Here is a 13,058-nt window from a genome sequence, read left to right as displayed (position 1 = left end):
GAAAAACATTAAAGAACCCATGATTGCCCTCAGTCTCAACATTTATTTAACCTTTTTCCTAGGTCAATCTTCTGTTATGTGATCAAGCTGGTATATTGCTCTTCCATGTATTGTCTATTAAAATAACTGCCAGGAAATAAAAGTAGATAGGTTTAATACTTACTCCAGTACTCAATCTTTTTYTTTTYTTTTTTTTTTTTTTTTGCGGTTTTGTTTCTTTTACAATGTTGACGTATAAGCCAGCCTGTGTGCTGCCTGAAGATAAGCATGATCTGACACCATTAAAAGACACAGGCAATCAATTTGAAGTTGATGCTTAACATCTCTTCTGACAGGATATACCTTATACATTACAACTCCATATTTTGTAGCCTCTTGCTGCCTTTGGGGATGCAGTAGTGCTCAGAAGCTTCTGCTGACTTCAGCCCCTGCTGTGCTGGAGTCCCGTGTGCTTCAGTGCAGACAGCCCGCATCCTAAAGGGCTCATTGTCTACAAAAAAATGAAATGGGAAGAGTTCAAGAGGAAATAAGTGGAGCTACTGCTCGTTCTGTCAATACGTAACTGGAGTATGGAGATTTAGTGATTTGCCCAAAATCACATAGGAAGTCTCAGGGAGAGCCAAGAATTAAACTCATCTCTTGAGTTTCAATCCAGTCCTTAAATATAAAAGCATTCTTCCTGCAGTCTGTAAGCAGACAAAGTTCTGATTTAGTTCAGTGTGGGTTACGTGGGCCTAATAACTTGCAAAAGTATTCATAAATTACATGTATCTTTGTTCTTTCCATCAACCTCACAGAACATCTTGGTTTTTTTKGGGGGGGAGGGGAAATAAGAGATACAGAGAAAGATCTGCCTTTTTGCTCAGTCTTAGTGTTCATCTGACCTTTTGCAAAGTTCCTATTTCTCTGTTATGTAATCATGCTGGCATGCTACTCCTGCTTGTATCCATCTGAGTAGTGTGGTTTACTGATGTTCTTTCCAGTATGTTATTTTTAGAATGTAACTTAAAATTTGCTACACAGAGCTAATTAAACCTCTGTTTATTAGTTTTCTTTATCTTCTTTCATGTGATTTTAGTGTAGAGAAGGAAAGACTGAAGGGGGACATAAAAGCAGTCTTCAAATAGGTAAAAAATAGTTGTAAAAATGCAGGTAATAAATCATTCTCCATGTCCACCTGGGACAGTGCAAGGGAAAATGGCCTTACACTGCAGCAAGGGAGATTCACTTTAAACGTTAGCCAAAATCATCTAACCGTGAGAACAATTGGGGGAGACTGCCTGGGGAGACTGTGGAATCTCCATCGCTGATGGTTTGCAGGAGCAGCCTCAGTAAACGTCTGTCCAACATGGCTTGGGCGTACCTGATCCTACCTTAGGGTGGAGGGAACAACACGATGGCTTTTCTACACTCACAGCCTCATTTGCTATGGTTTTGTGATGCTATCACAACTTCATCTTCAGCTCTATTAGATACATGCATGCTTAATAGCCAGGAACTATACAGAAGTCAAAACTAGTGAATAATGTGTTTAATACTGAAACTTTTTCAACATGCCATCATTCTGTGGCATTTGCCATCATTGAAGACAAAAATATCGTGAGTGCTGTGCACAAAGTTTAGTGCTTTATTATACAGCATAATTTTATGTGAAAGGAGCCATTTGAGAAGGGAGGTATCACTCCTGCATCCTTACTTAGGCACTTCACTGAAATACACCATTATATTGAATTCTGAGTGGCTTGAAAGTAGCTGTTCAGAACCTGACCCTGAGCTGGTGCTCTGAGCCTTCTGTAGAAAGAGGGCCATGCGTATCATGTATAACCTTATATAATCTTTGTATCTAAACCACATAACTCTGACCGTTCTCCAGAAGGAACCAAAACCAAGAACAATGTGACTGGTATTTAAGTAGTAGTCTTGCTTTAAATTAACATAGAAGAGTCAAAAAATACTTTCTTTGTCTAGTTTCATGTTTTACCACATGTGCTTATTTTGTATACACTCAAAATTAAATTCATAGTCATCTTGTGTTTGCCACTGCTGAACAGGCAGCCCTTTGATTTTAGGGCTGTCAAGACAGAACAGATAAAAACAAGCTTCAGACTTGACAGGAACAAATCTTCTGTAGCCCTCCAACTCAAGGGGTATGCATTGCCAAGGCCACAGAATCTCATAGGCCCATGAAAAATGGCGAAGGTTGTCTGGCTTTCATGCTACTTTTCCTTCATGACAGATGAAGTTTAGACAAATATCCAGGTAGACAGAATGGCTTTCTTAAAAAAAGAGAGAGAGAGACTGTACTCATCAAAACCATCTCTGAAGCCATACATCAGGAAAACTAATTCCTTCTCTTTGGACCTTTTTCAAAGTTCTGTTTAAAATTCTGCTAGCAAAAGCATTCAGATTAAGCCCTCATGAACATATCCCCTTTGGTTAAGAGGAGAAGATAAGCACTCATCACTAAGTCTTTGTGAGAGGTGAAGAGTAGGTCTGAAACTTTAACTGATGTTTCAAAACACAAACATGAGCTGTACAGATGGTTGCTGGTTAACGCCAGTTTAAATTTTGGCTAAAAATTCTTGGCTTACTCAAGGATATTTTTATTAACTTGTAATATTATATATAATATATAATAATTGTTCCACCTGCTGCACGTGTGGTATTAAAACTAATCTTTTCTTAGTGAAGCTGAGACAGTTTGTAATGGGCTTTGTATGGAAAAATGGAGAGATAGAAGGGTGAAATGGATATGATTTAGAAAAATTGGATCCCCAGGTTCTGAATATACATGAGCTTTTCTTTATCTACCACTTACTTTTAAGACTGAATAGATTAGGAATCTTTGCCTTCTTACAGGCTGTGAAGCAATTTTGACAGAGAAGTAAGGGAATTAAAAGCAAAATTCTCAACCAGAGACTTAAGGAAGTGACTCAGACATAGCAGCATCATTGCCTGAGTTTTGCTGTCTCAGAGGTTTTCTGGAGTTGTGTTGATCTTTGTATATGAGTAACCTCATGAAAGAGTACATTAAACAAGGGCTATGCTTTGAAAAGCTGCTATGGATCCTGAAACATAATAACATAAAGCCATATATACAGAGTGAGGTATCAGTGCCTCTGCAATCTTAAAGGAATTGAGCATGAAACTGGGTCTTGCCTCATGTTTTAGAATGATCCTTGTTATCAGTAAAAGTGCACTTTGGCCATGTGTGTCTGTACCCCTAACCTTCCATGTTGCAGGGGAAAGCAGGGACTGCTTTCCTCCCTGGCAGATAAGCATTACCAATATGATGATGTAGTTTTCATGCAGACAGAACTTCAAGCATAGAGAGAAAGGCTGAGTTTGCCAAGAAATAAGCAGCGGGCAATGCAATGTGTTCATTCTTGCACTCTCTACTCTCCCAGAGTTCATTCATTCACCATGAGCTATAGCAAATGCTATTCTTTGTGAGTTACTCTGAGTTGGAGTGATATAAAATGGGAATCACCATATCCCACTTTTTCAGTAAATTGATACTCCTCTTCTACATGCCCCACAGATAAGGATAGTGGATGTAGCAAGGACCTCCGAGACCACATCTTTTAATGATTACTTGAGACTCTGTGGACATAATGGTCTCCAATTGCCTAGTCTGCATTGCTTGGACAGAGTTTTGTCAGCAAATCCACTCTCAGACAGGGTTTATGTATCTGTGATCTCCCTCAGAAGCCTGTTATAACAAGCCATTCTAGTAGAGGTTTGTTTCATATAAAGTCTGCAGGACTGGTATATGAATGTCTGATTGTGGCTTTTTTTATGTCTGCTCCTGAAAAGAAACTGCAATTCAGACTATTGTTTCATTCAGCCTGAAGAATTCTTTTCATCCAGAAATGCTAAAAAACTGCCTCTGGGCTGGAGGTTTAAAAGAGAGAGTGATTTTTTTTTTCTTTTGCAAGTGATGGATAGCAGTCAAATAAGAGAAAATTGGAAGGAAAGTTCGAGTATGAACAAAGGGGAATAGCCAGTTTTAGATTCTGTGCATGTTTTTTGCAAGCTTGTGTAATTCAAAACATTTCTGTTATATAAAATACAACTTTATAAATCATTAGTGCTTAGGTCCATCATTTTTTATGTACAATTCCCATGACTTCAAAAGCTGACTTGAAAGTCCCATGACTTTCCACCTATGAGTGATATCAGGATGTGGTTCTTAATGAGGAACCAATTGCTTGCACAAGTTAGAAAAACAATACATGCAGAAAGAAGTGGTTTTATTTTAAACCACTCAATTAAAAATAGAAATAAAAAAGCGAGAGGATGATCCAGAATGTATGGTCTGGTGATTAGACCAAAGAATGTCGAGCAAAGAGGTTCCTGAGTCCTGATCCCCTGAGAGCAAGTGACTCACTGGCTAACCTTGGGCAAATCATTTGACCTTCTTTTGTACCTCAGTCATCCCCACTGGAAAATTAGGTGAAAGGCATTATCTCACTGAAAAACAGATGCTTCATCCAAGCTGAGCTTTTCTAAGAAAACAAATTACAATGCCTGTAGCATTTTTTAGCATGCTGTGTCACTTTGCATGTGCCCTGTGGTCAAATACAGTGCAAGAGCTGTGCTTTGGCGTGCTATTCAGTTCAAGCACAGAGATCTGTAGATGTCCATAAACAGCTTTTTTTTTTTTTTTTTTGCTGAAGAGTCACCATGATGTGCTTTTTTTTTTAACAAAAGCTGAGTTTTGCTGCTATACATTGGGACTGCTTTTCATTTACTCCATTCCTATGCTTGAGACAGGAGTGGAAAATAAATATGATCAGAGTAATTTTTGCACGCTGTTGATTCAGAGAACCTGGCAACGTGTTTTAAGAAAACTTAGAAATATCCAAACTTCTGTTTTGCTTTTCAGTGCCCTGGGAAGAAAATAGCTGCAGCTCAATGTACTTTGCCACACATCCAACATAACTATGATGTGGTCCATATATATCCCCAGAGCTCTTTGGTGCGAATTCTCCCTTTGTGTCTTGGTATTTAGAGAGGATTTAAGTTTTAGCTGATTGTAATAAATGCTTTAGAGTATTCCCACCTTACTTCAAGAATACATGCCCCAGTCCTACAAGGTGTAGGAATTCCTGTTGATCCCATGGACTTACTATCTTCTGTTGGGCTGTAATAGATATTAGTCTTCAGTAGGTGTTGGGGGTATAGAGGCTTGGGTAGTCCAAGGTCCACTATCAGGAGTACAGACAGTGCAAGTGAACTGGGATCCAGGGCTTGGTGACTGATGTTTGACTCCTTTCATTTCTTGCTTCAGGATCTAAACAGACTGAGCCATGCCAAAAGTCCCTTGCAGGTGACATTCCAAAATACTGCAAGGCCCGAAGTCCACATGTTGCTTTGATGCTGGTTTTAACAGATTACTAATGTAGTCACACCTTCTCTCACCTCAAGGTGGGAAAGAAGGTTGCTAAGAAAGGCTCTCAGTCCATTTAGATGGTTGGTCTTTTTGCTGCTTAGGAAGAAAACAATTTACAGGAAGGTCAGCTCCTCTTCACTTGCATAAGGGTAAACCCTGCCCCCTCTACATCTGTTTCTTTTACCATTTTGTGCATTCCTACAGCATAACTTAACCAAACACCATCCTGCTGGTAAAATTATGTCATTTTCACTCAGTGGGAACTGTCAACGCCAGTAAGATGCTTCATTAAGGAGAAAACATCAGATGATCTACTAACTCATTCTCGATCAGACGTCATTTTACGCAGCTGTTGGGAGCCTTTATTTCTTTTTTCAAGGAAAAGTTTGAAGTTCATAGTAGTACAAAATGGTGTGGTGCTAAAATTGGCAAAGTTTTTAAAAGCCTTCATTGTAAGATTCGTGTTCCTTATGTCTTAGTTTTTACCCATAGCTTTCACTCAAATTATGCTTACACGTAGGATCCCTTGAAGGATCACCTGTAATCTTTTCAGTTTGGCTCTTTTGATAGGAAGCATCCTACCAGCAACTGCCAGTAACAACTGTAATGTCCTGAGCTCTGTGTGGTAATGTCAGCGTGTTCATGCATGCAAGTRTCAGTGTGTGTCTGCGGGGGAAGCTTTCTAGACAAGAAGGGAAATGTCCTGTCTTTATCTCCTGGATACAGAAAGACAGAGGACACAGGTATAGAATTACTTTGTGTTGCTCCTACTCCTGTGCTAGAAAGAGCATACTTCAACTCGGCAATATTTAGAGATTAGAGATAGCTGTGATATTCTGAATTTTGATCAGTTTTAATGAAAAACAGAAAAGGTTTTGCAGAGTCATTGGAAGTCTGTCATATATTTTAATCTGTTTTGGTCTGGTCAGAATGTTTTAAAAGCTGAAATTAGGATGGAGAGAGAGGATTGTGATATGAATTAGAATTTTTAGTTCCATAAAATGCTTTGAAAATTACATTCTCAGTGTTTGTAAACACACATACAAAGTTTACAGAAAAATCTTTGTGGTTAGATAGAATACATATATTCAATGGCATGCACAGATACTGCACTCATCACTAGTGTCACTGATGGCTAATTTAGAAGCTTGAATACTGGCTGTCAGAATTGCATATTTTGTAAATCATTTGCTACTTACTACCTTGCTTCCTTGTGATAATTGTTCAAAGAAATTTTGATACTATTTTTGCAAATATAAATAATGAGAGATTTGCAAATGCTTTGGGAAGCCTCTCCTCAAAAAGATGAAGTATGCCAAATAAGTGACTAGTTCTCATCATGCATTGGAACAGTGGTCTAATTTAATATAACAAAAGTCCAGGCAGTTAATGAGGTATGCCCTTGGTTTACCCCATTTATCATTGTAAAGTACAGAAGTTATGCTGTACTCTAATTAAAGGTGAAGCTGGTAGCTTAACACTTTCCATAAGAAGACCCTGTTTCACTCTCCTGTGATTTTCTGAAGTATTTGGGCTAAAATGTTCTGTGTTGGATAGTTGCCTGAGAAGCATTTAATTTTATTTATTTATTTTGAACTTTTCTACAGAGACTCTCCAGCTATTTCTGAGAGGGAGATTGATTTGCAACCATTTTATTGAGAAATTTGCAGTCTCTATGCTGTAAGTGAAAAGCTTGAAATTTGGCTGCAGGCTTTCTTGTATGTGAGGCATGTTCCTTTTTCTGTGTGTACAGAGGGGGAAAAAAATGGAAGAAAAGTGCAGTTTCAGGCCACAGTTCAGCAGTGAAATTCTGTGCAGCAGCAAGTCTCAGATGTGCTGCAGCTCGGGGCTGGAGGGTCGGATCAGTGCTGGAGAAAGCACTTAGGAAAGACAAAGGCGTCTTTCCTAAGCCAGGACTGATGCAGTTGGTGCAAGGAGGAGACTGCGCCCCCAAAAACCGTGTTAAAAGTGTCATAGGTAGCAGAGAATCTCATAGATGTCAAAGTTGCACATTCAGAAGCATCAGCACTAGCAGGACCTGTGCAGATCTGCATTATATTAAGTCTTGTTATATGATCATGTTTATGTGGGATCTCTGTCCCATAAGCTGAACAAAATTGTGAAAAGTGAAGTATGGTTATGCAAGAATGGAGTTCTTATAGAGAGTGAGGTTGCATCTGAAATGGGTAGGTTTTGCAGAACGGTATCAGAGGGCGTTAAGACACTTGAGTTCTGCCCTACAAAACCAAGTCCTTCGTGTCAGAGTTTTGGATGGTTCTGAATGGTGCTATGAAATGTTGAGTACTCTGAAAAGCTAAGTTCTCAAACTGCTGATTCACACCCAACTATTGTTCATATCCTATGCTGAACATACATTGTATGCTGCATAATGTTAATCAGTTTTACTTTTAAGAACAATCCTACAGCTTTTATTATTCAAATAGAACTATTTAGTACCACGTCCAATGACTTAGAAATGAAACCCCTTTTTCAGTAACAGGACCTCATTATCTTATTTCACAAACATGCTGCAGTGAAGTAATTTCTTGCAATGTTACAACTATGGTCTGTCTTGAGACATTAGATATAAATGCATTCTTCCTGCAACCTTTAAGCATACAAGCTGTCTCAGTGAAGGCTGCTATGGTGAGACTTAGGTCTAGCCAGCATGATATTTCTATGCTTGCTGGGCTAATTTTGTGCAAATATTCCTGTTTAATTGATTGGAAATATATGCATATTTAAGTGCACAGATTCAAGTAAATCATAAGAAACTGGCTGAAACTCCTAAACACCTCTGCAAAGCAGTGTGTGTGCAGACCTGATTTAAATGAGGAACTGCACCATACATTCAAGGATTCAAAAAGAGCTAGTACATGTGGCTAAGGTGCTGTCTAGTAAATGCTTGTTTGAGTTAGCATAACACTGGTGAAACTGGCTACAAGGAGTTATTTAACATCAGCAGAAAGTGGTTGTAGTTATATTACTACTAGGCATGTGTTGAGGTTCATTAACACGTCAACTGTGCTTGTGCTTCTTCTCAGATATGAGGTGTGACCTGGTGCCATTCACTGCATTAGCATGAGTAGTACAAGCATGGAGATAACATCGTATAGAAAGACAGCCAAAAATAACATTGTCTTCATATTTCCTGAAGACATTCTTTGTTGGTGTGTAAGACTGGCAAAGTCAGAGGCAGTCCTCATTGGCAAGGGAGCTGCTGATTCATGAAGTGCTTAGCCCTATGACACTTTCAGAGGATTTGCTCTGTAGATTAGAAGTGGTGCACTGATTATATGGTTATTCTGTGAGAGGAATGTGGCTGTTTGAAATAATAATCGTACTAGGGTATTATTTTGTTCAACACCAACACTTGTCTTAAATAAAACAAAGCAGAGGTTGTCATCTATTCAGCAAGCAACTGTTTACATCGATTTTTACGTGATGTTATATCAGATTGAAACTTGACATTTGCCTACTGATATTCAGCTGTTTCTGAATGTAGAATAAAGGTAGCAGAATCTGTCCCATATATGATAAGTATGGCCAAAAGAAACTCTTTATACCTATTGGAAAAAATAAGCCAAAACCTTGCATATAAAACATGTTGGTAATTAGGCATGCATTCAGTGTAAAGGTTTGATTCATTACATTCTTGCAGCAATGTATTCGTGAACTTAACAATGCAGCATTGCAACAGCAGACAGTAACAAGGAAAGGGGTTTTAATTAGTTTGACTCTCATCAGGGTTAACCCAGGTTGCTTGAATAAATTCTTACTAGTATTTATTACACTGCAGGGCCTTTTCTTCAAATGGGAGCTGTATCTGAATGATACCAGTGAAAGTGTGCATGTGAGGGGAAGAGGGAAAAAAAGAGGCATGCTCTCTTCATTCTCCTTCCCACCTCCCGTCCGGTGGGGATTCAGCAGCCACAGAAGTAAGACTGGCTGTTCCCATTCTTAGTCATCACTAGCAGAAGTAGAAATGGCAGATCAAGGTCCTCTTGTCACTTTACTGCAGCTCCATCCTTAGGTCAGGGATCCAGCATCAGCAGGGGTGAGGCTGCCGGGTAACTTGGCTTCTCTCACAGGACAGAAACCCTCATCTCTCATCTTCTGCAGTTTTAACACTAATTTCTGGTCAGGTGGCTATTTCCTAATCTCAGATATTGCTAGACAGTGGGTGCTACCCCAGTCTCTTTCCTCTTGACTTCTCCCCCACACAGGTCAAAACAACATAACAGAAAGTTTATATACGGCAAATAGATATTTACTGATTTTCTTCTTTTCTGGCCTAGACTGTAGGTACTATTATTGTTATTACTGTTGTCATGGCTGTTACTATGAATATCAGTATATTATATCCTACCATCAGCATTCCTACTTTTGTCACCTTTCAGCTAGTCTACAGCAGTTACACTTAAACATGAAGTCTATGGTACACAGAAGGCTTTCAGATATTGCAGAATAGTTTGCATTTCTTCATCCACACAGGCTATTGTGGGGGCATAAGATTTATTTCTGTGCAGTGGCTTTCATGGGTGGTCTCTGTTCTTATCATTAAAGCACTTACGCTCTAACCCTGGATGTCTGGCTAATCATCTGCTGACCTCGGTTGAAGGCGATGAATGATAACTTCTGGCTGGACCTTTCTGCAGCTTGGTACGCATTCGTAGTCTTCTACCCCTTGGATAGTAAGCTGGCTGTGAGATAATCCAATATGGGAGTGGAAATTAAAGTTAAAAGAAGTTCGTTGCCTGCAATCTGTTATTGTTGCTCACAGGCTAGAGAAGGTGGGGACCACTGCTCTACCATAAAGATTGCTGTTGCCTTTCTAGGAGCTGGTCTGGCACTGGAATAAGCTCTCCTAGGTATTAAGTATTCTCACGAGCTTCATCATCTGCTGTTTTGTGTGCACATTTGTGTTTTGTAATATAAATATCTAATACTGTGTATATTTAAAAGTAAAAGCCCACAAGACTAAAACTTTAGCCAAAATAATAATAAAAAGAAAACCTCACACAAAATAAGACGCACTGCCATACATGGAAGAGACTATGTGACAAGGTTATTCTGATTGTTTGATGTATTGTAGAGGGTACTCACGCTTCAGGGTTGCGTACGGTATAAGAACCCTTGTACAATTTGTTTAGTCATGTAGGTACTTATTGCATAAATATTAGCATTTGTGTACACTTAGAAAGATATTGTAACACCTTTCTGAACAGTCACAGAATGTCTTTATAGAGTGAGGTATTAGTCTTTCTTGCTACAGATGATTTTGAAAGCAGTAAGAACTAACTTATTGACTAACAAAAGTGGATACAGTTCACTTTAGTCTTCATCATGTTTAAATCAGCACGGTTTGATGAAATGTCAGCCGATGACGCTACTTCGCTGCTACATGTAGTGGTGTAAATGGGCACAGCTCTTTTGTCTTCCAGCAGAGATACTGCATTTCAGGTGGCCTGCTTTGGATGGCTGTTAGAATGAACTACACAATTCATTTTACCTTGACTATGAGGTCCAGCTGGTAAATTCTGTTAAGGATAGCAGTATCATTTTATTTATTTATTTCATTCCTGTAGGGCACTTGCTTGGACTTTCCCACGATGACTCCAAATTTTGTGAGGAGAACTTTGGCTCCATGGAAGACAAGCGCTTGATGTCCTCCATTCTCACTAGCATTGATGCTTCCAAACCCTGGTCCAAATGCACTTCAGCAACTATAACAGAATTTTTCGATGATGGTCATGGTATGTACTATCACTTCTGGTGTCAGCTACATGCCAGTTTTTGCTGTGAACCGTTTTTGGAATATTAACATTTTATATCAGCTTTTTCATTCCATGCTCATCTTCAGGACTATTTTGGAGGTGCTTGCAGAAAAAGTCAAAGGTCTCAAAGACTGGCAAAGGCTTTGTGTGGTTCACATGCAAAAGAAAAGAAAGAGTTGATACAGTGTGTATTGGCAAAAATTTGGTTGGGAACATGACGATGTTTTTTAAAAGCATGAAATTAGTTTTGTGTTTCCAAATGCCACAGAAACAAATTCAGAGATTACTTTAAACAGAGGACACAAGGAAATGCTTTGGTTCCTCACAGAAATTAAAGTGGGTGTTGTGGTCTACTGAGTGTTAGACTACATATATAAGCAGAGTGTATGCAGATAATTCTTATTACCATTAATGGCATTTATTATTTTTATAAGGCAAGTGCTAGAGGGGCCATAAGCAAGAATTAGACAAAATGTGACAAAAGACTTCTTCCGCCCCAGGAGCTTAGCTTCCAGGTCTTTTAACTAATATTTGTAAAATATGTCCTTTATTCTTTGGAGAATAAGCTCAAAACTTTAATTTTCTGAAAAGTTAATAATAAAGCATAGTCTGCACTTTTAAATGAATTTTTAAGTCTTCACTGTGCTCCCAAAGCAACTGTAGTTCTTAAACAAGCCATTCAAATTCCAAAATGCTGAGATAAAAATGACATAATTGAGTGAATGGACCAAGTTGTTATGGTAACTGAAATACTTATGGATAAAAAGTATGGTATGCCAGCTGAATGTAAAGGTTTTTTACTTTTAAATATTTTGCTGGCTAATTTCAGTGCTCTCCAAAATATTTTCTCCTGTATTCTCGTATCTGGAGAATTACTTCATTTTTTCTCTCAGTTTTATTAGACCCATTAATCTATGCTGTCCTATTTTATAGTCCATATTGCTCTGGCATTGACTTAATTTTAGCAAGTTGGTTTCCACATGTGTAAGAGATCTTTCCTTTCTGAGCTCAGTTACGTTCATTGCCTTTTGTCTCACCTGGGAGTTTCACAATATATATTCTCTGGGGTGAGAAGGGCACCTTAGTGGCCATCCCTGTATGACCTCTTAGAGCAAGAAACTCTGAGCCACAATTCCTCCTCCGTTCCTCTCCTGCTGCAGGCTGGTACGAAGGGTGTTTTTGTCTTTCCCTTTTTTTTGTGATCTGGCTTCTTCTCCATACTGGGCATCCAGCCAACTACTTTCCCAACAACAAAGCAAGCAAAGACCTCACCTTTGGCTTGTGTGTACTGGGAAATAGTTGAAATTTGGGCCTTTACCCATGAGCTGGTCCCAGTCTTCCCAGTGAGGGGAGCTGTAACAGTCAAGCCTACAGTTCTAAGAATATAAATTCTGCCAATTTTTTCAGTAGAAGTAGGCAACAGCTTCAAATCTTTCTGAGTCACATTATGGTCTCCTTGTTCAGAATGAGTGTTGCCTTCCTGTACAAGAAGTTTAACGGTCTTCAGTGGCCGACAAGTCTCACCAAGTTATGTATATTATATTGCACATGGCGAGCTTAGGATCTATGAGTTTGTTAAGAGATGGGTTAGAGTACATTGCCATTTCTAATACTGATGAGTAGTTATCCTTCAGGCATATAGTCTCATAAAGTTACCAACATGATGAAATAATTCTTAGAAAATTTGAGCCTGTAGTCTTACGTGGGAATTGGTTTTATTATTGAGTCTATTGGTGTGATTTTAGGAAGATAATGTTTAGGGAATCTGTTTTCTTGATAGATCAGGCCTTCAGAGACCTGTTTTCAAAGTAGAAGTCTTGCTTTTCTGTGAAGTTTATCATTTTTCAGTAGCTATTTAAGTCAAAGATTTGTCTTAACAGAACACA

The 13,058-nt window shown here is 38.8% G+C and overlaps 1 protein-coding gene across 1 annotated transcript in view; it reads left to right on the top strand.

The window, feature by feature from the left end:
* The window catches only part of ADAMTS5 (ADAM metallopeptidase with thrombospondin type 1 motif 5), a 48,313-nt gene that overhangs the window by 23,247 nt on the left and 12,008 nt on the right, over positions 1-13,058 (top strand). The window contains exon 5 of the mRNA XM_026077491.1: positions 10,984-11,151. Within this exon, the coding sequence (XP_025933276.1) occupies positions 10,984-11,151 (168 nt within the window). The remainder of the gene's footprint in view (positions 1-10,983; positions 11,152-13,058) is intronic.

This window comes from Apteryx rowi, unplaced genomic scaffold, assembly GCF_003343035.1.
Source record: "Apteryx rowi isolate R43461 unplaced genomic scaffold, aptRow1 scaffold_455, whole genome shotgun sequence".
NCBI classification, from domain to species: Eukaryota; Metazoa; Chordata; class Aves; order Apterygiformes; family Apterygidae; genus Apteryx; species Apteryx rowi.
Note: the sequence above shows the minus strand (reverse complement) of the source record. Positions and strands in the feature narration are given on the sequence as shown.